This window comes from Lepisosteus oculatus, chromosome 5 (assembly GCF_040954835.1).
Source record: "Lepisosteus oculatus isolate fLepOcu1 chromosome 5, fLepOcu1.hap2, whole genome shotgun sequence".
NCBI classification, from domain to species: Eukaryota; Metazoa; Chordata; class Actinopteri; order Semionotiformes; family Lepisosteidae; genus Lepisosteus; species Lepisosteus oculatus.
This window is the reverse complement of record NC_090700.1, coordinates 27,023,254-27,050,413: the sequence shown is the minus strand read 5'-3', so window position 1 is coordinate 27,050,413 and position 27,160 is coordinate 27,023,254. Positions and strand designations below refer to the sequence as shown.

The 27,160-nt window shown below is 37.8% G+C and overlaps 1 protein-coding gene across 7 annotated transcripts in view; it reads right to left on the bottom strand.

Moving 5' to 3' along the window:
- Positions 1-19,538, bottom strand: part of smpd2a (sphingomyelin phosphodiesterase 2a) — a 29,908-nt gene extending 10,370 nt beyond the window's left edge. Inside the window, exons 1-6 of one of the 7 annotated variants that reach the window (XM_015342174.2) lie at positions 19,359-19,538; positions 15,843-16,005; positions 14,204-14,300; positions 12,699-12,775; positions 5,856-5,949; positions 2,239-2,328 (exon numbers count right to left, since the gene is read on the bottom strand). In XM_015342174.2, coding sequence (XP_015197660.1) covers positions 2,239-2,328; positions 5,856-5,949; positions 12,699-12,775; positions 14,204-14,300; positions 15,843-15,895 — 411 coding nt within the window. In that variant the 5' untranslated portion in view covers positions 15,896-16,005; positions 19,359-19,538. Of the gene's footprint in view, positions 1-2,238; positions 2,329-5,855; positions 5,950-12,698; positions 12,776-14,203; positions 14,301-15,842; positions 16,006-19,060; positions 19,173-19,358 lie in introns of those variants that run through there. The other 6 variants (XM_015342175.2, XM_015342176.2, XM_069190232.1 and 3 more) reach the window with 6 other exon arrangements.
- Positions 19,539-27,160: the final 7,622 nt, after the last annotated feature.

Genomic DNA, 27,160 nt, shown 5'->3' with positions numbered 1-27,160 from the left:
TCTACCATCCAAATACCCTAGTAAGTTTTATCCCAGCTGTGAATGATTATACAACTATGCCTCATAAGCAGTGATTCTCACATCCATGGAAATGTTCCATCTTTATAAATTGATAAATGATGTAAATTTAAAGAAATTACATTTTAGTTTAAAACAAAGCTTGTGTAAAATATTTCCACTAAAACATTTCTTGACTAAATCATATTTAAAGGTCCAATATCAAGTGTGGAAGACACTGTAAATTAACCTTGTTAAGAATACTAATACCTCCTAAAACACTTCTGTGCCACTGGGAAACTCAGGAAAAAAAAACACTTAACATTAACATTTTGTTGGGGAAAATTTAAATTCACACAAAACATGAAAAACTACTCAACAATGTAGGTAAGTCATACAGGAAATAACATTTTTGTGAACACTTCTATTTCAAAACTGAAAACATGTCAGGGACACTTTTCTTAGATAAACTACACCAGCACATGCATTTTTCTTTCTCAAAATATGCCTTTTGATGTTTTCTCAGATGGGTTAAATACCTAGATTTAAAGTTTTGACAACTCTTCAGTTCCTGACTGATTTATATTTCAATAGTACTCTTTTATGCATAATTCTTAAAAATAATTATTGTTAACAATGACTTAAATATTTACAAATACTTATTAAATACATATATAACATACTAAAGATATACGTACACTATAGATTGACCCTTTTATCACCACAGTGAGCGGTCATATTTTTAGACATTTTGAAATTGAACACCCTAAGAATCTAACTTTGAAATGACAGTGTCAAAAGTATCCAAAATATAGGTGTCACTACAAACTTTTATTTAGGACAAATGTTATAAAAAGAAACAACTGTAATTTAAATGAAAGTGTTACTTCAATTTACACACAAAAACTTCAAGTCATCCAATAATCATTTAAATGTTTACGTAAAAACTTTAAACCTAAATCTTTATATGAAAAAGCTATAGCTCTATAAATGCAATTCACTTATCATTTATTCATAAAACATTAAAAAATTATAATAAAAGTTCTCCTTCCATACCTAAAACTTTGTTACATGCCATCACAAGTCTGAGCACAGTCTACATTTCAGTATAAGGTCATTTGCCCTTTTAAATTTCCCTTTCAAACACATTAATTATCTATGAATCTTAAAACCCAGTTTTAAAAGTAATTAGATGATAATGAATACAGTAATCCTGTTTAGTGTTGGTTTTAGTTAAAAGGATAACCATGCAAACAGAAACCATTAAATTAAATTAATACAGTGACATGATATAATGTTGTACCATCTTAAATATGGGGCAATTTACAGTATGGTACTTTCAACTACTGATAAACTTGATGCTGAGTACATGAGATTTAAACACATTTAATATCTATATAATAGGATGGACATACATGCAGGGCAAAAGCCCGGTAAAACAGTTATATTTAAAATAAACACAATCAGAGATCGCTACTGTGTAATTATTAATTTCCCCAATGTAATGTGTATCAGATTCATTCATTTTCTGTAATTCCTGTCTGCTCAGGCACAATATATCTGATAGGGCAACACACAAAGTAAGTCAAGTGTATTGCTCTCTAGCACAATGTTTCAAGTAAGCCAATCAGGTGATCTTCAAAGAACTGAGCCTCCCCCTACCAATCACACATTCTTTATACTATACATGCAACATAAAACAAAGTTTTAACACAATAACCTACAGTTTACTTATCAAATTGTAAAATATCAATTAAACTATTAATTTAACGTCTGCCACATCCATCAGGATATCCAGAATCACTATTATTTTATGTCAAAACACCTGCCTTTGTGTCTTAATTCATATAACATAACTTATGCTTTATTTTCATTTATAAAAAAATCATTAACGGTATACAGACCAGACAGTGACTAGATAAATGTGTTCATGTCAACAACAGAGAGAACTGTAGATCACATTAAAACATGGGCTGTATCCAGGCAGAATTTACACTGTTACACATGTAACAATTCACTAATGCTGCAGAATGCAGGTTACTGAGACTTGCCACTGAACTCTATTATAACACTCTCTTGACAGCATATCACAGCTAATTCTGTTAGCAAAACCTGAAGGGAAAGAAAAAAAATATATCTAAATTCTCAAAAATGCTACACTTTTGAATAAATGTATAGATTGATAACCTTGATAATGGACCTTTAAAGACTGACAGGCAGACAACATATGCTCTGACTCACATGTGTCACGTAGACATGGATAGTCATTCCACAGATGTTTAAGATGACCATTCCCACAGCCTTCCCCCCAAACCAATCACCATGGTGTGCCTGACAGATGAAAAGATGATTAACAGACAACTCATACTTTAACATAAACCTTTTAAAACAAATGAACACTGAATAGAAAGACTAAGACTAAGGAGAAATGAATCTTTTAAAAACAAAACACAGATAAAAAATTAATATATTCATAGTATTGAAAGGAATTGAACATTTGAACCCAGGGAACATGATCAAAGTGAATTGGCCAAGAAGCAAGACGGAAAACAGGTGGCCCTTCTTTAAACAGAGTTGCTGGAGTGTGGATCAACCTCTGTAACCACACTGTTGATGCAGACACTTAGATACTGTTTCTACTCTTAACCCTCTGTGAACCATGTCTGTCCATACACTTAATAAAAGCAGAACCTGCAACTGCAAGTATCTGTTTAAGATTATGAGGTCCCTTTAAAAGGTTAGTAAAACATAGCCATGATATTATATATTTTAACCATTATATACAAAAAACAAAAGGAACTTTACATAAGTTGACTATCCTTGCTTAGATATGTAAAGTTGTTCACCATCATCTGAATATCAAAATGTATGCAGGGTAGGCAACAAGTCAGTCTTCTTGAGCACATTCAGTTGTGTGATCATGTACTCTCAAGTTGAGCTCCCATTTCGAATGTGAAAGTCAATAATTCTTTAAATGCACTATCAAATCAAATCGATATTCATTAACCTAAACAATCTAGTATGCAGATGATGGACACAATCCCTCCTACCAAAAATTTCAAGATGAACATTCTGCTAGAAAACATCTGTATTACTGACTATAGGAGAGGTTCTATTAGAGGATAGTACCTGTACACATACTACCTATTCCACTACAAAAACTATAAAAAACTTCTTTCAGCTACTACAAAAATATCTGGATGGTCAACAATTCATCACAAATGAAGATGGTAATATGTGCTTTAAAATGATTCAGGTGGGGTTTCATATTTGATCGGGTTTTTCAAATTTGAACAAGTCTATTTGATGTTGGTAAGGAAAAGTCCAGGAATGACATGAACAAATCACTAACCTTGTACAAATCACTAATCAAAGTGATTGTCCTGTTGCAAGGTTTAGGCAAACCAGTCTTAAATATACTGGAAATCATGTTGAGATGGTAATGTCAGGTGACAAACAAAAGGAAGTAAATGGAAGACACTGATCAGCTGCTAGATTCTAAAAATATAATTTGCGCATTGTTAAGTTTACCAAGATTTGAAACGTCTAACTTTTCTAATACCTGATTCTTAAACTTTACTAATATTCCAATATCTATTCTAATGTCCTACAATAATTAAAGCAGTAAAAGTGCCAGATCAAAGTGTAGGGTGTCAAAGTGGGTCATCTGCGACAGAGGCTCCGGCGGAGGAGGAATAAGCTCCTGCTGCCCACCGTCATCCTATTGAACGTGCGCTCATTGAGGAGTAACCTAGATGAACTGCATGCCTGCGTGCAGTTCCTGCACGGGTTTCAGGATGCCTGCATTCTAGCTTTTACGGAAACTTGGCTGGATGAGACCATGAAGGATGATGTTATCAAGCCCGAGGGGTTTTCTCTACACCGGCTGGACAGAGATCCTGAAAGCACAGGTAAAAATCACGGAAAATCACTGCTTGATGATAAACAATCGCTGGTGCCAGAACATTACTGTCCAGGAGAGAGTGTGCACGCCTGACATTGAACTGCTCAGTGTTTCTCTGCGCCCCTTCTATCTCCCTTGAGAATTTCCACAGCTTTTTATTACACTTGTCTATATCAACCCTAAAGCGAATGCAGTAAAGATTTCCAATATAATTTCCCCAATATAAAATTCCTATTCCTAAAACTGCCAAGCCTAGTGGCCTTAACAGCTACAGGCCAGTTGCTCTCATATCTCTCCCAGTGAAAAGTCTTGAGAGAATAGTGAAGCAACACATCACAAAGAGCATACAAGCCCTCAATGACCTCCTGCAGGGAAAGGAGGGAAGTAGACCGTGCAATTCACACATTGTTATATCTGGTCTATCAACATCTGGACCAACCTGGGACCTTTGTAAGGATTTTATTTGTTGACTTCTCCTCCGCTTTCAATACAATACAACCACTGTTGCTTGCACAGAAACTCTCAAAGCACTTCAATCTGAATGGTAACTTGATAAGGTGAGAACCAGACCTCCTAACTAACAAGTTAAATTGGGGAAGTGCTACATTATCTACACATCAATTGGATCACCACACGGCTGTGTCTTGTCCCCTCTGCTGGACATTTTGTACACTAATGATTGCACAAGCAAACAAACCGACAGACATCTCATTAAGTTTGCTGATGACACAGCCCTGGTCAGTTTATTAAAGGACACATTTTAAATGATTTTACTAACTGGTGCAATGAGTTCTCCCTAAAGTTAAGCGTTTCAAAAACAGAGGAACTGGTTATTGATTTTATTAAAAATACCACACCCCCTCAACCAACTATAATTGATGGTCAGCCTGTTGAAATTGTCGATGACTATAAGTACTTGGGACTGGTCATTGATACCTAAAATGGGACAAAATGGGACAAATGTTGTGACACAATAAAAAAGGCCAACAGAGACTCTTCTTTCTTAGGAAACTCAGCTACTTTAAGGTAGATAAAACTATTCTTACACTTTCCTAAAAATCATTCACTGAAAGTGTCTTAACACACTGCTTCAATTGCTGGTTTGGCAACAGAAGTACCAGTAATTGTAATAGGCTGGGTAAATTAGTGAATATAAGTGGCAAAATAATTGGGAATAATTAAATCAACCTAAGTATCCTTTACAGAGGGAGACAAAGAAAGCCAAAAGCATCATGGAGTGTGTGCCCACCCCTTCCACAGTGAATTCACACTTCTCCCATCTGGGAGACACCTCTGTGCCCCCAGGTGTAAAACCAACAGACTCAGGAAATCTTTCATTCCCACTGTAATTACACTCTTAAACAATGCAAAGTAACTACCTGGTCTCTTGTTTCTTATCTCCTGTAACACTACTGTATTCTCTTCCCTTTTCGTGATGTTTATTTGTCAGTGTTGTGTTTGACTGTGCCCAACTTTTTTTTTTACCCTAGGGGACAATAAAGCTTGAGTTTAATTGAATAGTCCAGAGGTGGCAGGTTCAAAATTGGGCAATTGGTGAGTATTTTTCCCCAAGAAGCAGCACAAACCTGATCACAAATCTCAGTGGGTTACCTCCAAAGATGCTGCAGATATCTTCACAATGTCACAGAACTACAATGGTCTGCCACTTTAAATATTTAGTGTTCACAAGAAGCTGCATCACAGCTTCTGCCAACATTTGTTTAGTGTATTTTAGTGTTTTAACTCTGCCAGTGATGCTACTAGCTTGCAGATTGAAAAAAAAAATGATGCGAGTGAGATGAGAGATACACAGGTTTCCCCTCTTTCACACTATTACAAGAGTTGAGGAGACATGCGATTAAGAATCGATACCAAAATGGGAAGCATTATAAGAAAAAATAAAATTATGAAAAAATAAGTTTCTTGACTTGGTAAAATATTCGCAAAAACTCACCATGTAGGGATAACCATTCAAAGAATAGCGGTAGAGAAATGTGTCATGGATTTTATGCCTGGAGAACACAGCAAGCCCACTTCCTATTACTCCACTGAAATAAAAACGAACCAATCAATTATTATTGCTGTTCCTGCACGAAAACATGGATTTCTCAGATGACAGTTACACAATATTATTCTTTACTTCACTCCAGTACCGATTGAAAGAAAGCAATCTAGAAGTTTTTCTAAGAGTGTGTTCTGATGGTTGTCTGGCACTATTGCAGTATGCAATACCACAACAGAGTGCCAGAATACCAGAGTTCCTTATGTATACAATTAAAAAAAAAACCCATTAACTGCGTCATTATTACCATGGCTGTGTTATTTTTTTGTTATTTTAATTTTGTAATACACTCCTGAAACCACAGATGTTTGTATAAGCATCAAGGTTCTACCTACCCAAATAATCTAATCGATTCATTAAATTATTTGTCTGGATGATATCAACCTAATTACAAGGACAAATGACAGTTACAATCCCATAAAACTAAACATTTTCAACATTTAGTCATATCATGTGTGTTATTATTGATTTGTCTTTTACATGAGAGTAGATCTGAAACTGACATTTATTGGTAATTTTTAGCATAAACCTGTTAGTGAAAATTTAACGGTTGGGAAAGGTGGATTCTTACAGTTTTGTCATTAAATACAACCACTGATTAAAAGGTTCAAAGAAATGCTGGCTTTTACCCAAACCCTCACTTTAGCCTGTTAGTAAGAAAATGCAGGGTCTAATACAGTAAGCTTGTTAAGATGTACATGTAAGCTGTGTCCTCCATACCTATAAGAATATTTCAGATAAAGAAATACTGATCACTGACACAATGCCTACACACTGCAGATCCCACAATAAGCACAGTTTGCTAAAACTTACCATGAAGTTTCTGAAAAATAACACATTAAATGCAAAAGATCCACACTGACAAATATTGGATTAATCAGCTCATAATACTTCAAATTAACAGCCAAGTACACTATGTATAGTTCTTAATTAAACATAATTAAGACAGGTTCCTAATGATCCTTTATATTTTTATCAGCTCACAACTTTCAGGATATTCAACACAAAATAAGTGTGCAGGTTGAATACAAATATGCTCCCATTTCTATTGTAGCTTTGTGGACAAATACAAATACTATGAAAAAGAAAATGGCAGTGTAATGAATGTAGGTTAATTATTTGAAAAAATATTTCCAAGCTTAAAGCAAACAGTTAAATGATATTGTCACCCATAGTCAATTGCATGTATGCTGTATTTTATTTTTTTCGTCCCTGAAACACAGATCCACAAAAGAAGAATGGGAAAGACAATTCCATTTTACAGAAAAATGCAACAATAAATACTTTCTTTCACTGAACTGCATTGTTTACTGTATTTGCTCCTCGATACTTTTTTTCATTTCCCAGTTTTGTTTAATTTTCCAACATAAATATATTTCTTTGATGAATCTCGGCAAGTATAAATGTATATAATTTGTTAAAATAAGCAGAGATGTAGTATTATTTGAGTATTATTATAAACAGGTTTAGAGTTCCTGGCTTTGTTCCTGAACAGAACATTTCAGAAAATAAAAAAAGCAATTGGGGCAATAGATAATTCTTAACACACAACATATGACTTTTGTCAGATTTATGGAATTATTCTGCAGCAGGACACCAATAGCCCCATCATGTTATACAGGTCTCAGAAAGCAGCTTAATAGGTAAGGTACAGTCTTTCTGTCTCTAAGATGCTCTCTAAAATATATATTTAATGTCATGTGATGTTTAAAACAAGCATGTTTGCTTTTAGGATCTTACTTGTCCATACAGTGTGTTACTCACAAGGGCTACAATATGGGCATTACTTGTCACATACTAAATTTGAAAACAAGATGTAAAGCATGTCAATGAATTGTCCATTGATGCCTTGATTATATAATTAGCCTTAGATGGTTATTGGCATTGAGACACACTCAGTCACATTTTTTAAATCAAGGTCAAATGTCTTTAAACATTCCACAATGCCCTGTGCTACTGTAATCTGTAACCAACTGCATGCATGCTTTTGCAGAGAAACTGTTTCTGTTAGAATAACAGTTAGTCCACTGGTACATTATTGTCCTTGTAAAGCACACAACATGAGCAAAACAGTTATTTTTAACATCTGTAGATTCACCAAAAGCTATGGATACGCTGTCTGATGTTTTGATAATGTCTTTGTTTTCATGAAAATCTGTAGCTTGCAGTAAATATTCCTGTATTAGCTGACTTGCTGTTGGAAAGGCCCTCCGGTTTATCATGTTTGAAGAGAAATGCACATACAGAATCCTGGAATGATCATTGTGTTCAGGCAAATTTTAGTGCAATGTCTCTGTCAAATCATAAATTACAGCCTGTCAGATTTCCAAGTGCTCTTTAGCTTTGTATTTTTCTACAAAGAGCTCCCTCTCTGTTTCTGTCTTTCATTTAGTGCATTTGTTTTTTTGCTTCATTTTACATGTCAGCCTCATGTTATCTTTTAAGTATGGTTCAATGATAAATTACAGGTTACACAAATTAAGTTACCTGCTTCAATCAGGTGGATATTTTTGAACATATTCATACATCCAATTAATTTCTTCTTGATGTAATTTGTATGTGTGTGTTCATATGTTTCTTTACTTACGTAAATTAATTAATTGATAAACATACATTTAGTACTGCACTGCATCACAGATCCTGTGCTATTTACCTAACAATTTCTGAGATTAAACTGCCTAACTTCTAAGCCTAATGCCTAAATTACAAATTAGGAGCACTAAAGGTCATGTGGGTAGGATAAACTCTAGGTCCTACCTATGGCACATGTGATTAGTACCATCTGTGGCATATGTATGTGGTTGTAATTATTCTGGGCTTCTGACTGGCACAGCTGGGAAAGTGGGCAGGCCTCTTTGACAGCCCTGCAATTAATAGGGGAGCAGGCTGCTAGATAAGAGGAGCCTGGGAATCTTTACTATTTATACCCAGCCTGTCAATGACATTGAATCCCACTTTCAGTTTGGTCTCTTCTTCACCTTGCTTTACTCTGACACTAAAACTGTGTCCTTCCACGGTACATGAGCAAACCATTTCTTTTTTAACCCGAGATAAAGTAACACTGCTTTTAAACACTTTCCGGATTCAGCAGTATTAGGTTAAAAAAGCTCCTAGAGTATGTTGTATATGCTATAATATTTCACATGACTTATGGCTAGTCAGCCACTTACAGAATATGTATATGGTACCCTAAAAACCATAATACTTCAGCAACAGTTGTCACTATTAGTAGCAGTATGTCTGAGACTGAAATGAACTCTGAGGAAACATTTTTTTTACATAAATCTAATGTTTCCAAAGCAAATTATTGGTTCTTAGGGGTGAGTAAAATTAAGTCATAAAATTGCATTTGAGTTATTCATTAAGTTTCCTATTCCGTATATAGATTTACAGTAATAATTAGTGATTTTTTAAAAAGAGAATAGAACCTTTTTTATGACCTCGCTGAATATTGTTAGCCCTGCTTTATGAAGCTTTGAATTATTCTGAAACAAATATGCTGTATTTAATATTTATACAGTATTTATGGGAATTAGTTCAGGTGGGTAGCTGCATCAGCATGCGTAGTCTGCAAAGGAACAAGTAATAGGTTTATTTCATGCTGAAAAGAGAAGAAAGAAAACACAACGTTTCGGCCATGGAGCCGTGTTTTCTTTCTTCTCTTTTCAGCATGGAATAAACCTATTACTTGTGTATTTATGGGAATGTTGGGTGAGTAGAAAAAGTTGTAGTGAGACTAGAAAAATGTCTTTTAATGATCTTTTTAATCATTACTTAATGACTCAATGGTACTCACCCCTGAGAACCAATAATGTGCTTTGGAAACATTAGATTGCCGTCAATCAACAGCATATGCAACATTAAATCCTCGATTTAACACTGGTACACAATGTCTCTGTACACATTTGGATGAAGGTCTTTAAAATATTTTAAAAAAACCTGTTATCTTCCTGAAGGATTTGTAGTGGGTTTTTCCTCCATGAGGAAGGCTTTGGGCATGGATAAATAATCCTTGGCTTGCACAGGCTCCAGTTACTTCTAGTTTCTCAAAATAACCAAGGTGCACCCTTGCTATGACAAGCATGCTGAGCCTTGTTCAGTCACAGCAGTTCTAAAGTGTAATGAACTCAACATATTGTGTTGAAAGTATCTTCTTACAAACATCTCTAAAAGTAAAGAACCAACATGGGTGTTAGGCCTTATTTTTTTCCCTGTAAGACTCCCCCTCCAAACTGTAACCTGCACTGTGTGATCCTCAAATGTATAGGTCTAACAACATAAGAACAGTATGGAATGAAAAAAGACCGTTTAGCCCTTTGTATCCTGTAGTCTAACAGATTCTGGTAGTATGTGTTTCGACAAAATTTAACTACAGTTAATTAACAAATTAAAGTTTTCACAAATAAATTTTAAAATGTTTCCATGCATTTTCAAACCATCTAAATTAATCAAGTGAAGTAAACCATTTACAATTTCCATATAAAACATCAGTAGTTACAATTGCAGGTGTAGTGTATAGACTGTGTATGCAGTACACATTTATTCATATAAAATGTATATACTGTAGCTGTTTTACAACGAATGTTTGTTCATTTTTAACAATTTCATGTAAAATGGGTGGAGTTGTCTGCCCAAAGGTGCATTTAGACTGCACAGCTATCTTTAGCCCTCTTACTCAGAGAGCCTTTTAAAAACCACTTAAAGTTTTTAAAGCATTTTTAGCTGATTAATTGCATAATTATTTATAATAATTTTAATTTTTGAATGAAATGCTTGACAATTGTCATTGTTAAAAAAAATGTTGAATTAAGTTTTATTTACAAATTCTTTGCAGTGAGCTTTGATTTTAAGTCAACTGTAGCTTACTTTATTTTGGGTTTTTATTGATTTTACACCATATGAACAATGTACAAACTAAGACAAAGATATTTTATATAAGTGTGAACTGTGGAAATGGAGACAGTTGGTGGCTGGAGGGACACCGGGACAAAGACTGTGCAGGAGCATATGTGTCACCCAAGCAAAGCAATTATAATCCTGGAGCGTGGCAGGGGATACACAGAGTACCTTCATCAAGAGACTGTTATTGGCCGCACGCAAGCGTGTTAAATTGAGAACTTATATGTCCTAAATTAAGAAGTGGTACACATATATTTTAAGGCAAGTAAAACCAGAAATGTGCAAATTTAGAGGACTGGAAATTGAGAAATTTGTGCGAGTACAAAGCACACTAATAACACGAAGCTTTCTAGAGCAAGCTGAGAAAATTAGACTTAGCTGAAACAACCACTATCAATGAAAAGCAATACAAAACCTAATATTCAGCAAGTAAGAATTTCGAAATCCTTTAACAACTTTTTCAGTTGTATAAATTCAATAAACATATTTAAAAATAAAGCCTGGGCTGTAATTCTGAATTTCATAATCACCGATTATGAAATAACGGGTACATTTCGCCATCTAGTGGACATACACTCCAACTGTGGCTTTCTATTGCATCTGTGGTGATGCACAATACAATTGAATGAAAAACACTCAGAAGTGAACAACTCCAGGTTATTTACTGTAGTTACTGCTACTGTAGTTACAGTCTAGAGGTGTTTATTTGTCCATGTGGACGTTGTAGCAGATTACTTATTTAAAGTATTGAATTATAGTGTTCTTATTGAATTAAGAAGGAGCTTTGGGTAGCCCAGTACAAGGGCTACCCTCCAGGATATCAGGGATAAGACCTCTAATTTTATGGACAATGCCCTGGTAGTAGTAATAATAATAAAATAATAATAATAATAATTGCTTTCACTTATAAAGTGCTTTTCTGGACACTCTACTCAAAGCGCATTAGAGGTAATGGGGACTCCCCTCCACCACCACCAATGTGCAGTATCCACCTGGATGATGCGACGGCAGCCATAGTGCGCCAGAACGCTCACCACACATCAGCTATCAGTGGGGAGGAGAGCAGAGTAATGAAGCCAATTCATAGATGGGGATTATTAGGAGGCCATGATTGGTAAGGGGCAATGGGAAATTTGGCCAGGACGCTGGGGTTACACCCCTACTCTTTTAGAGAAACACCCTGGGATTTTTAATGACCACAGAGAGTCAGGACCTCGGTTTTACATCTCATCCGAAGGACGGTGCCTGTTTACAGTATAGTGTCCCCAGAAGGTCTCCTATCCAGGTACTAACTAGGCTCACACCTGCTTAGCTTCAGTGGGTTGCCAGTTGTGAGTTGCAGGGTGATATGGCTGCTGGCTGTACTAGTGACTGTACTCAGGACCAGGTTTAATGGCTCTTCCAATGGATGGCAACTTCTACAACACGATGTCTCCTTTTTTGGAAATTCGTCCAGGAGGGTAGAGACCACCAACTGGTCCAATAATGCCACTTCCTGTAGCAACCTGGTCTTTCATAGAGTTCTCCCATCCCAATACTAACTAGAGTGTTGCCCAACTTCTAAGATTGACAAGATCAGGCTTGTAGCTGGTAACACTTCTGTCATAGTTCACCTCACACTTCAAATCATAAAAAAATATCAGACTTCACTATAATACAGGTATGAGGTGTAAATACAAGAGGAGAATTACAGTGCTCCGGAATGCAGACTTTAAGAAGAACCAATATGTTGTATCTAAATGACAGTTTTGTGTAAAGACAACAAAAACAGGTGAAGAAGAAAGGTTACAAAATAGAGTAAACAGTGCTGGTGTAAGTGGGAAAGCTTTCATTCACCTTTTGAAGTAATGGGAGTGGGGATTGCTACATGTTAGTTTCTTTTTCAGGAACATATAGTCTTTCTCACTCCAGACCTAAGAAAACAGAGAAATTCCAAGTTAACGGTTCTTAACATCTAAATACACAATCCATCTCTAGTGGGTTTAGAACATTCTCCTGTTTAAACACGTGGCATCATTCAGATACTGAAAAGGGAGTTGGCAAAATTTAGCCTTTTTTCTCATTCTTCAATAATAAAATTCTACATAAGATTATAATTACTGGTACACTTGTAGAACAAGATCCTAGACAGACTAAATGTTGATATTGATTTACACTCAGTAAATCATACAGAGAGAGCAGCTATAAGGTGCTATAAAATTTACATCTTCAGACAATTTCCGTTCTTCTGCCTTTATAATTCATATTGTTGAGCTAGGTGCACAACAAAAAAAATCAATATATCACTCAATAAAGACTTATGTATTAGATATTTACATAAATACATAAAGGAAGAGAAGGGGAACTTTTTAGTTGACTAAAAATGGCTACCTACAATGTTTATTCCCTTATAAATTTCAGTAATCTCAAAACTTAAACCAGATCCGAAATGCATCATCATAACTGAGAAGACAACATAACTGACATAAGTTTAGCTTTTCACAGAAATTAATAATAAGGCATATTTTCTGTACAGATTATTAATATTATATGATGGCTACTCACTGATGTGCTGTTCATGGATGGTCAAAGCACAAATGATAAAAACAAAATGTTGAATATGCACATGAAATGGTGACTGAATAAATAAGAAAGCAGAAGCTAGGATTGGAAAAGCAGAATTAATGTCATTTTTTTTTTATCAGCTTCCGTTTTGGATATCCAGGCATTTCACAGTGCATTTACTGAGATTTAAATATGGCTGAATCTACACTTTAACTTTGTGATAAGTGAGCATTTCCAACTTAGTCATTAACTAAATAACCCTGACATATTAACAGTAATGGTTTATTAATTTATTGCTGTGGGAGTATCCTTAAATCATCCCCTTCTCTTCCATCAAGAGATTCACTTTAATACAAGTCTGTTTTAACTTAATACCACACTTTTAAACTAACAAAGGTACAATAAACTACAGCTAATAAACAGATCCTGTTAGCAAGAAGCTTCTGTATATCAATATTTTAGTAACAACTGAAAGCGTATATGTATAACATTCACTGTAACACGAAACAATACAAATAAGAATGGCAAAGCTTGTAGCTCTTGGGACGAAAATATAATTTCCGCAATTCTGGTGCATTTCACACTTCTGTCAAAAGTTATTTCTTTATAAAGCAACATGTAAATGGCAACCAATTACAAAAGCTGCCCAGTCAGTTTGCATAGCGCAGTCACAAGTATGCAGCAGGTGGTGACAGCTACAAGTGAGGTATGGACGGTGCAAGCTTTTAGAGAGCTGTCCCACCTTCGACAAATTCTAACCATGTAAACAGCTCAAGGGGCTTCTTCCTCCTACCCACCTCCTGCAGCAATGCAATGTCATACTCCTCCTTATTCAGTAACTCCCCTATCATTTCATAGCGCGCTGAGCAGTGCCGGCTGAGGTAACGGAGACCCCTGGAAGACAAACAAAGACAGCTGAGCTTTATCCGAATGTCGTCATGAATAACCCTTTGATTATCCGTAGAGATCTCACATAATGAGGGCAGGATGGCAAGGATATAATTAATTACACAGGCTGAAGCTGGTCTCCCAAAGAATTTCTCACTATTATCTGCAGCATGTAAAATATCCATGAGTATCAATCAGTAACTGCTAGATGTCGAGAAACTTCAATTGCTAGTAAATGAGAAAGAAGAACCGCACCGCAAAGCAGGAAAAAAGAGGACACAAGCAGCACTCTTGGATTTAGCGAAGAGAACAGGGATTGAATGCAAAAGTTACACAGTATTGTAGAGGAATTTGGAATGGTGTTAACTGTAGGCAAGGCTTGCACACCTTTTGAAAAAAACAGTATATGCAAAGATTTCACAGCACTGTAGCAAAAAGTAATATGATTTCTTTAATTTCACCTTATTGTACATTTCACATTTTATCATAAATCATCCATGTGACAGATTTATTCACACAGCAATGTACTAACCACTTCCCTGAACTTGAGGAAGCTGGACTGAAGTGGGATGACTCATAAAATATGGTCTAGCAATCAACAGCAATAGCTTCACTTGAATGGTGCTGACTGAGCACGTTAAGAGGCTGTCCACAAACAATGTGATTTAAACACACAATGAGAGGTACGCTATCCTCATCTTCTGATTATGGTTTTCATCTTACAGATTTATCCACATGATCGTCAGCATGGTGAATGGAATCTGAAACTACCTTGTATGCCATAAAGTAGAGAAGTTAATGTAAGAAAAGTTTTTAAGAGTTTCAAATACTGTTTTGACTTACTAAAAATCCTTTTTTTGAGAAGTTGTCTTTAATCTATTCCTAAAGCAAAAAGAAATACTGAAAGAAATGCCACACCAATCCAACAGGATAATAGAAGAAAACAGACTGAATTAAATCAGTATCACTAATACAAATCCAAAATATTGTATTACTAGAAATAGTTTTTTTGTTTGCTCTTGTTCTCTGTAGCAAATCTAGACCAGTGATCCCAAAACCATTTCTGGGATGGCCTTGTCTGTACTAGTTTTGAGTCCAACCTCAGTATTCAATTAAACAACTAACTTAATAGACATATATAGGACTTTCGTTAAGGTCTTTTACAGTTGAACTTCACAAGAAATTCATTTAATTAAAGGTACATTTAACTATACAGTAGATAGCTTTGGAGCTTGGTAAAAACGTATTACAATTATGCAGCTTATTAAATATTTAGACTAATTACATAACTTAGAATGTGATTTGAACAAGAAACAGAAGGCACTAGGCCCCTTTAGGAACTGAATTTGATATCTCTGGTCTAGACTGAATAGATACTTGATCCAAGTACTGAAACCACTGGCTGTGCCAGTACTGAACCAGAAATTACATATTCAGCAATGCAGAAACTTGACTGAGTTAAGTTGCTACTTAGGTTACCTAATAGTTATAATACCATTGCAAGCATAATATGTATTAAATACATATTCAAAAGAAATCCGATCGTACCAGCAGTTGAGGGAGAATACGCGTAGTCTAAGAGTTGGTCCAGTCGATGACATGGCAACATCACAGGCAATGTGGCACTGAAAGCATGAAAAGATGTGATCGTGGTGTCAAAGTGCCAGCCCTTCCGCTTCAGACTGCTGACACAGCTCAATGGGAGTACAGTCTACCAAGAAAGAATGAGAAAAACAGCCCCTTTCATTAAATGCATAATTTTACTGCATTTAAAGATAAAACTGCTTATTCTTAAGAACCATGAAGTAGTGGGGAGGCTGGTGCAGAACAAATTCTTCAGGGATGGTAGGTGGTGTACAGTAAATAGGTGCTACACTTCAGTGGTCCCCTCACAGATAAAGCAGATTGGTATGCTTTAGGACAGTAATTCCCTGGTCCTGGTGACCCACACACCTGCTGGTCTACATTTCAATCCATCTTAAATCGATAATTGAAGCTTTATTTCATCTAAGAAGTTGCCTCAATTTAATATTTATATTTTGTTTCTAGTCACACAGTTTTATTTCACTTTTTGTTTCACACATTTGTGAGCTGGGAACAAATAGTTAATAATAAGGAGATTAACTTGAAGAGTTTGATTGCGTAAGTGAAACAGTATCCAGAAAGTCCTGGAATGTAAACAACTACAGAAATATTTAAATTGTAACCGTTACTAATGGGGCGTACAGAAAATACTTCCATCGCACCTTTCCAGACCTTGCTGTTCATGTAAATATAAATACCATCATTTTCACGTTTCAGAACTGCTTCAGAATTCTACATTCACATACACTTAACATCAACTGTCTTTTCAACATTTTTTGCAACTACTTTGAATAATTGCACAGTCTCTTTAAAGCAGATTCCATGTGAGCCGCTGAAAAGACAAAATAGTCAGCTAGTAAGCTTCAAATCACATGGCATTTGATCAATGTTTCAGCTGTACCTATAGCTGCTTTTACAGTCAGAACACTAAAAATGCATAATGGCACATGGAATTTTGCCTTCAGATATTCCAAACATTTTAATTAACACATGAGGATTATAGATCTCTCAATTAAAACAATACATTTTTGTGTCACTATAAATAAGAAAATAGGGCCAAAGGGGAAAAAACACTTCTTGCAGCAAAATAGCTCAAAATTTAGATATGAATGGCTCCTCAAGGCCAGACCATTAGTAACCCCCAGTTAAAGCAAAAGACTGCCAGTGGTAGGCAATGTGCCACTGCCTTGAGGAGCAGAATAATGATTTCCCTGTCTAGAACAGCTCCCTGGTGCCAATCCTACCAAAAACCAGTAAAACAGGTAGAATTTGCTGTTCAATTCCACACAGGTGATCCAGCAAGAAGAATGTGATGGGATTGGGCTATAAATATTTCAAAACCTTGCAGAACACCTGCAGTGCTAGTTAAAGCTTACTGCTCACAGAGGCCCAACTTTATGCAGTGGGTTCCTAAAATTTTGGCTAATGAGTAAAGCTGGTTACACTGTCATTTAAGCTGGGCAGTGACCAAGCAAGTATAATCAAACCAACAGAATGCACATTTTTAACACAATGCAGTAATTATAATTCACTTGCTTTTCCACCAGTAAAACTAAAATGCAAACAAGGTTTAAAAACTCCACAAGCATATGTATTCACTAAATTACATATTATTCTTAAACCAGATATCTCTGGGTGCGCGAGAAATGTGAGTATATACTGTATAAAACAGTTCACAAACATGCTTCACTCCTCCTTAATTATAAACTGTAAAACCCCTCTCTAGAAATAAGAACAATTGTTTCACAAGGTTTCCAACACTGGACATAAGTAAGGGCAAGATAGACAGCTGGCCCATATAGAGTTTGAAGAGGAAATAAAATACAGAGGCTACTATGATATTTGAAAACTGCAATTAAAGAGGTAAAATGACAGACTTAGATGATGCACTGCACATAATGCATTGCTGTTGGGCAAAAGTTGGAAGCCTTAAATCTGAAAACATAATTTTGTAACGCTTATGGCCGACAAGCACTGTGTGTAAGAGCCGGCGTACCAGAGCGGGTGACGTCACCGCCCTTCCCTGTGATAGCAGGACCACAGCTACTGGGCTGTGGAGAGATCTCTCTTTAGCTCACGGGGCTAGGTCGCTGCAGAGAGACGCGGAAGTCCCGGGTTCGAGCATCCAGTCGGGATGGAGCCGACCAGATGCGGCAAGGGCGCCCGCCTGAGCCCCCGTTGCGTTACATTGGTGTCAGAAGCGGGGTGGGATAGCCCTTCGCCGGGGACGACGATTTAAGCGGGGGAGAGTGTAACGCTTACGGTCGACAAGCACTGTGTGTAAGAGCCGGCGTACCAGAGCGGGTGACGTCACCGCCCTTCCCTGTGATAGCAGGACCACAGCTACTGGCCTGTGGAGAGATCTCTCTTTAGCTCACGGGGCTGGGTCGCTGCAGAGAGACGCGGAAGTCCCGGGTTCGAGCCTCCAGTCGGGATGGGGCCGACCAGATGCGGCAAGGGCACCCGCCTGAGCCCCCGTTGCGTTACAATTTAATAATCAAAAGAATTGTTCTCTCCAGTTAATACCGATTCCAATATTTGGAAAAACTAAAATCCGTACATGATGATCACGGTTGTGACAAAAAAAAACACACCTTAAAATATGAAGCTTCTTCATTCCCGTCAACGGATCAGGGTTATTATAAAATACCATCCAAAAGAACTGAGATCCTGCTTAACACAGTCACGGGCGTTTCTTAGTGTTCAGGTATTTAATTCTCTCGTAAAGCATTGGTACTGCTTTAACCGTGAAATTAATGGTGGGTCAGGTACATCAACGATTACATCAGCAAGAAAACTAAGAAATAATAACACTTTTTAAAAAATCACTTTATGATTAACGCCTTGGCTATGGAAAACATACTGTCGGGTGAGACGGGTACTTGTGAATCCTAACAATGGCAAACCATTGTTTTCTTTCTAGGACGCTACAGACCTTTCAACTATCTTCAATATGCGAATACTTCAATAAGGCAACTACCTTTCGTGTATATATAAGCAAAGTTTTGCAAAAGTGTCCTTCATGACATCTGTATTATAATGATTAATTATAAAATATATGCGAAATGATTTTGTTTACAAGCTTATGTCTAAAAAGATTGGATCTTTTCCCACTAGTCTGAATTCTGGTGCTTTTAAAAATACATAAGATTTCTGCAATATTATTATCTTTACGTACTTACCTTAGCTTTTTCCACAACATCACCTGCATTGCTAGACACAAACATTTAAGTTTACTTTAACATTCGCGTTGCATAAGTGAACTAAAACAAAAAACGCAAGTAAAATGTACATTAAATGTTAGGAAACTATACAGATAGCTACAGATTTGCAATACGGAAGTACATCACCGTTACAATCGGGGAGCAATCCCGGATTTTAATTAGCTTGTCTGCGAATTCTGCCACTTTGGGATAACCTCATATCTACAATACATTATACACCGCAAAGAGTCCGAAGAACTTCTTTAAACGCGTTTACCGTAGGACTTCTCAGAACCAGACGATGTCAGTTGAATTCAGATGCCACTAACATCCGTTTGATGGCTGTATTTTCGTCTTTATAAGACTATTCCATTCCGTTTCCTCTTTCTACAAAGGCCGGTTTTCCCATTTAACCTGCTGAACAGCTTGTACTACTGTATAAACCGAAACAGTTCTCATTAAAACTGTCGCGCTCAGCATGTTGGGACTTGCAGTATCATTCACAATGGAAGCTGCATTGCTTACACTTCAATATCCAGAATTCCCTGTACCACAGGCTCCTAGTAACAAATCGTTTTGGGAAATGTAGGCGGTAAATAGGCTTCATCTATTCAGGTGCAGCCTCACCTAATGGCTATACTTTTTTACAGAAAGCCCGTTGCTCAAGACGTGGAGCTGGTCTAGCATCCATCTTCAGCGAGTCTCTAAAAATTGAATTAAAAACTATAAATGACTTTAACACATTTGAGGCAATGCTTCTTAAAATAGCATTCGAATCATCCACATATATTCTTTAAGTATACAGACCCCCCAGGACCATGTAAATCGTTTCTAGCTGAATTTGGTTAACTGCTCTCTGACTTGGTTATTAATTTAAATTAAATTGTAATATTAGGCGACTTTAACATACACATTGACATAGAGACAGATTATTTCAGTAAAAACCTATTGTCCCTGCTTGACTCTGTAGGTTGTAGTTAGCATATTACAGGACCAACACCTGTGTATAATCATACACTAGACTGTATTATCAGTAATAGAGCTTATATTCATCATATAGCAGTCCATCCCATGGAGAACTCTTTTTCTGACCACTTTTTAATTACTTTTGAGATTCAGCTACCCTCTGTAGTTGCCAAGGAGATTATTACGACATGGCACATCAGTAGGGGTATGTCTTTAAAATTTTATGAACGCAATGAATAATGCTAACTTCACGTCCAGTTCTAATGTTGACTAAATCACACACAACTATAATACAGTGGTCAGATAGGCGCTCGATGAAATAGGCCTGTTAAAGACTAAGGTAGTCAAAACCATTAGACACTCTCCATGGTTTAATGATCACACACGATCTCTTAAATAGGAGTGCCACGAACAAGAGCACAAATGGAGGTCTATGGGTTTGCAGTATTCCAATGTATGTGAATATGGACTGATAGCCTGCAACAATATAAGAAAGCTCTATATAGAGCTCGTTCAGCCTACTACTCTGAACTTATAGAAAGCAATAAAAATAACCCTTGCTACCTATTTAGGACAATAGTGTAACGCTTCAGGGTTCTGGCAGGCACCCTTGCCATTGCTGCTTACAGTCAGTTCCGCACTGTCAGGGACACAAACCCAGGCCTCCGGCGTCACTCAACAGGGACCCAGCTTGGTGAGCCAAAGAGAGATCTCTCCCCAGCCCAGTGGCTGTGGTCCTGCTATTACAGGGAAGGCCGGTGACGTCACCGCTCTGGTAAGCCGGCTCTTATGCGTTACAATTGTTAATCTAACAAATAAGGCCGATTCAACAGTACCAGTTAACTTCAGTAGTGACATTTTCATGGACCTCTTGAACAATACAATTAACAACATCAGACTTCAAATACAATCAAATAGGCCGCAAAGAAGCCTAGTAAAAAAACAATGTGTGCACCTTTTCAGTGTTTTTCAATTAGGTAATGAACATGAACTAAATAAATTAATTATTAAGACAAAATCAACCACCTGTCCGCTAGATCCTATCCCCATCCAACTATTTAAAGATTCCCTCGAAGTACTGGCGGGGCCTTTAATTAGTATGATGAACACATCCCTTGCATCAGGCGTTGTACCTGACCAATTTAAGGTAGCGGTTGTTAGACAGTTGCTTAAGAAACCAAATTTGGATCCACAAGTTCTTAACAACTATAGACCTATCTCAAATGTTCCATTTTTATCTACAATTCTTGAGAGAATAGTTGCGGCCCTACTTCAGTCTTATCTGAATTCAAAGAATATACTTGAGAAATTCCAGTCTGGTTTCCACCAAGGCCACAGCACTGAAACTGCATTAACAATTCAATTCAATTCAAGGTCAACTGGCTGCCCAACCCCTTTGGACATGCTAACATTATACAATTAAAAAAAGGAATAAATGAATAAGGGTATTAATCCATCCATCATGTCTTGTGTATGTCAGTACTCCATGCGGATCTCTGTAGACCAGCAAAATCCTCCTAAACGATAGCTTTCCCCACCGAACTAGTTAAAGATTCCCTCAAAGTACTGGCAGGGCCTATAATATCCACGATGGATCCATGGCAGTGATGTAGCATCCAGCTCAGAGGGTGCCCAGCCCGGATGCCATCCGGACATGTGGGGAGGAGAATAGGATAGTTTGGTCAAAACAGATATATATACCTGATGGGCCAACACAGGGACACCCAATGGCATGTACAGCAGCACCAGCAGCAATGGTTACAGCAGGCTATGATGTAAGGTGTGAGTAAGCTAGGCTGAAGTAATAGGTTTTCAGTCTGGATTTGAAAACTGAGATTGACAGCATCCCAAACATGGGGTGGGAAACTGTTCTGTAAACTAGAGGCCCTGTTACTAAAGGTTTTACTGTCAAACTGTTTTTTTCAATAATGCATGGAATATGAAGAAGACCTCCATTCTGTGATCTAAGGGGGTGACTTGGATTGTATAAAGGGCTGGGAGATATGGCCAAAAATATTATCACGATAAAAATTTTCATATCAGTCGATATCGATAATTATCACGATAAATGTCAAATCATTATTTCTTTCAAGTTTAAAGGCAGATTTTTTCTCCTGAGTAAAAGTTGAAGAAACCAGACAGTTAATGTCACGGACGTCCAAAGGGACAAACCGTGGGGAGCAGGAGAGCGGAAAAAGCCCCATATGCGTAGCGGCGAGACGGGGAAAAAGGCCCGGGCTCATAGTGCAAAGAGTTCAGGAATGCCGTATAGAAACCTATGCCCTCAGGGAGCGGACGTGGGGCGCCCTGGTACTAGGTGGGTCTCAGGACATCCGAACGTCAATGCTGAGCGAGGACAGAGTGCAAGACCCGGAAATATATAGCCCAAGGGAAAGAGAGGGACAGGAAGGACAGCAGACCGGAAACTAGGGACAGGACAGAGAAGGAGCGCCCTCTGGCTGCAGAGGGCGTGACAGTTAATTGGTAAATTAAACAACTCTTTATTTTAAGAACACAACAAACACTTGCCAAACAGCAGAAACATTATACAAATCTGAGCTAGAGAGTATTCAAGTATTTTTTATGTCAAAATTTGCATGAGTAAAATTTACAAAATAAATATCTTAATAGAAAAATTAAATACTGAAGTGTGATAAAACACACATAGAAGATTTTTTCTCCTTACAGAGGAGGTTTTTTGTTCCTCTCCTCCGTTGTCTTCTGGTTTTTTTTCTTTCTGTGTTGTAATGTCATGTATTGTCAAAGAAATGTTACTTTAGTAGAATTTAAAGTAAACAACTAATATACTGTATACAGTATAAGCCAGCAAACATACACCATTAAACTTTCAGAGTTGGAGCTTGGTAATTGCTTCAATTGAAGCTTGGGGAGCTGAACACCAATAAGGTGTCTCTGCAACAGCTGCAATAAAAAGGTGAAGATCTTCCAGAGTCCTTTGCCCGAAGAGTCATTTCCACCACATCATACATCGACTGCTAATCCTCCTGTTTTGGCATTGTATGCAAACTTGACTACTTTAATAACTAGTCCAGAATCTTTCATTGATATTAATTAGGAAAAGCAGTGCTCTTGTCACAGAGTGACAAAAGTGGGTATAGGGTAGGAAGTTTAGGGAGTCACAGTATGTTGACTTTAAGTATACAATAATTACTAGTTAACTCCGTCAGGGTTGGTGCATTTTTGTTTGTCCTTATGTCATCCTCCTCTCTTTAATCAAGGTCTCCAAGGCTTGAAATAGAGGATAGAGGCAAAATGAGTAAAATTTTATTTTAATTACTACAGACTATGTATAGTAGCAATAATTCCATACAAAAAGGAGACCATATTATTCTTTTTCCAATGTCTCATGCACAACTATTCCTTGATGTTATTTCTTATATCATTACATCATCCCTCCTTTGAATCTTGTGAAGACTAAGCATAATTAAGTCAAACTACTCAATGGGCAAATTAGGACTTTAGAAAGAACTTTCTGTAAAGACTTTGTGCAGAAGATCATGGAGTTATGACAAATCAGAGTGGAACCACTTCCTTTCTATTTAACTTCCAAAGAGAAAATATTCTAAAATAAATTAAACTTGCTGGGTAGACTACTGGTTCAACTGGTTCAATTTCTGCCTCTTGTAGCTATTAATACTGCATGTTTTAATTGTTTAAATGTCATAGTCTCTGTAGTTCACTTTTTTATTGCAGCCGTCTATAAAATTTTAACAACTGCACTACAATTTCTGATGATTTGACCTAGTGTTTTCAGTGGGTTCTGCACAGATCCTGATCCAGAAATAATTCATATGGTTAAAGAAACATCACAGTTTTCATATCAAAATCCTTTAAATTTGGATTCAGTCCCATGTTATCTGATCCTGCAGAACATACCATATTTTGTTTGGATGTGATAGCCCAGTAGAGTAGTTATGGTTGAGCACTTGAACTTTTCATCCAGTTTCACTGCATGCCCATCTCTTTTCCAGCAGTGATGGCAATTTCTTAGCTAAATCATGTTAAATTGCCTTACTGAAATAAAAAGGTTAGACCTTTTTTGGACACAGACTAGTCTTCTTTGTAGGGTCCTGTACTGTCGGCCTAGCATGGGCTGCCCTGGGCTAATTCCTCTACCTTCCGATGGAGTAGCTCTGATTTAACAAGGGCAAGAAAAATGGTCATTTTGGCAGAGAATTTGCTTGGCCATATGCATCATTTGTTCTGCATCCCCACTGGCCTTTGGGTAATGACAACATGTTGTTGTAGCGGCGAGGCTTAATAATAAGGCAGAATTAAGTTTTTCTGAGCTTTCCCAAATTAGGCCTCATTTCTCTGTTCATCTCTGTGGTGCAGCCACAGAGAAACCATTCATGCAAGGTGATTTAAGGTCCAAGGACAGCTCCCAAAGGGGGATGCACTTAGCTAAGCCTGGCTATCATGATCAATGGTCACCCATTGGCGCCTATCTGTCTAGGGAGTGCCAGTTGGACATCTGGACTGCATTACTAAGTGTCAGGACTAAGTGACTCATATCTCACCTTGATCAACCAATCAGGGACTGGTAGGGCCGAGTAACCCACGTGGGACTCTGATGCCCATGGAACTTTCAGCCAATCAATGAGCTGAAGTTCCTCCAGGTAAAAACAGGCAACACAGAGAGCCTGGAGATTCAGATGGAGATTCAGATTCAGATTCAGATTCGGATCCAACAATTCTAAAGGGAATTCAAAGGAGAATCCCAAGGGCAGGACATTCTCGCAGCGCGCCTCCTGACCATCCTGAGACTCAGCCCGGACAACCACGGAACGGCCAGTGTGTCCGAGTGCCAGAACTTTCCTTTGTTCTAAGAGTCTAGAGTTGAGGTTGCCAGAGAGTAACCAGCAGCAGGCCTCCTGAACAGGTCGGAACTGTGGAAAGCTGAATCACTATTCAGAACTAGCTCTTCATCAGGAATGAACCGGTCCTCTTCCTGACTTGCTGGGACCCACAGTCATCTTTTCTCCTGTGCACAAACTTTGCTAGTTAAAGCCAATACTAACTAGCCGGTCAGTGAGCATCAGCACCGCACCGTCGCAAGCCGCACAGCACAGCCTGGCACGGAGCCAGAGAGCGCGGATTGGACAGCAACAGCCTGCAACTGTTTCTTTGTGCCGCAGGAGATCTGAATCACCAGAAATTGGATGAGTATTCAACTTCACTGCATTACAGCTCGAGAATTCAATTGTTATCCCGACCAGGTGATATCAATTTAATTCCTAAGAGTTATGTACTTGTTTTGAGTATCTAATGTAGAAGTTGTAACCAAGTTCACTTTACGAAACGGTCTTAATGAATGATATATTGAACGTATGTCCTCTTGATATGTATAACTCTTTGTAACTGACCGAATATATATCTTTTGTATTCTGATAACCTTCTCGATAAGATCTGTTAGGTTATATGCATATTCTATGTATTAATAAATGTATCCTCGTGTATTAGTACCTGTGTGTGTGCGTTGTTTGAGTTATATCGCATGGTTGGATTCTAAAGCCACCAAAATAATAAACTTTGTGATTTACTGCTACAATTAATAATTGTCTCAGTAAATGCCCAAACCCTACAGAACTGGTGCCTTCAGAGAGCCACTATGATTACATATTTGGCGTCCCTGAACCGGCTTAATCTACATTGTTATATGCTGAAAATTGTACTGTCAGGAGGGCGTTCCTTCTAGACCCTATGCAGATGACACAATCTGGGGTAGAGTGAGGAAACATGGGGAAAAAGGCATGCAGGAGACGGGAAAGAAAACAGGGGGGCATGTCCATGGAGTGCTGGTGGTCAGGGGAGGTGTGGCTGAGGCAAACAATTCAGAGATGAGTCAACAAGGGAAATCCAAAACAGCGCGAAAGTCCTAAGCCAGGCGATCCATCCAAGACAGACGATTAAAACCAGATACGGGTCAGGACTGGCAGGAGAGCAGGAGCTGGAACAGGAACTAAAACCTTAACGGGGCCAGGCGCATCCAGGTCCTGGACTCACTTGGTAAGAGAACCAATGCAGAGCCCGGAATAGCGGCAGCTTTTAAGGGGGAACTGAAAAGGGGCTGGAACAGGGAGCAGGTGCGGGAGATGAATAACAAACATTAAGAGGAGGGGTTTGCGATCGTGACATGTACGATCTTTCAAATACTGCAAATACCTTTCCTTTAGTATAAGGCCCAGTTTTCTAGAGAGAAAATATATTTTTCAATCTGTTCAGTATTCACTTTCTTCCAATAATGTTCTGTTTTGCTGAATTTACAAAAGAAAGTAACGTAGTATATGCCTAGGTTGGGAGCTGCTTAAGTTCTGCCATTGCCAGGAGCAACCCGAATCTCTTACATCTAACCCTGTGCAAATGAGATTGGGATGTGTCTCTATTAGATCAGCTGCCTTCCAATTAGGCAGCTAATCTTCTTCTCAATTAACTCATTAAGCTGGCTATTTAAGGCAGCTTTCTTTAAAAGATCAGAGCTCCAACTAGACTAGACAGCGCTCTAGACTCACCTATACTCCTGCAAGCTACTGTCAACCTTCTGAAGACATAATCCACTGATCCCCACCCTTTTCCAGCTGGTTCAGCTATCTCCCCGAGGTGCCTCCACTCCAGCATCTCCGCTGCCACTAGCCAGGCTAAACTTCCTGCCTTTTTTCCAGACAGTTCTCACACAGCTTTCTCATCACTCTGTTCCCCTTCAAACATTCAGCCTGCCTGTTTTGTCTCTCATCAACTGCAGCCATACTTCCATTGAGTCTCTCTAGAAACTCACAAAGAGCTTCTTAATCCTGCGCGTGGGCTTTGGCTTTGGCTTGTTACCCTGCTGCAGTACTGTTCTACAACATGGTTGCTATATACCACTGTATACATAACTTTTTAAGCAAAATCTTTAACCAAAACTTCAAAGCTCAAACCGAACAATTTTGTGAAAAAGCCAAATGTCAGCAAAAACTGCAAAGACAAAAAAACTAAAATGTATTGATTGCATAAATATTCACTCACTCGGCTATGGCAAATCTACATTAGTACAGATGCACAAAAGTACTTTGACTAATCACACTATTTGTGGAATAATAGTGATTCACAAGA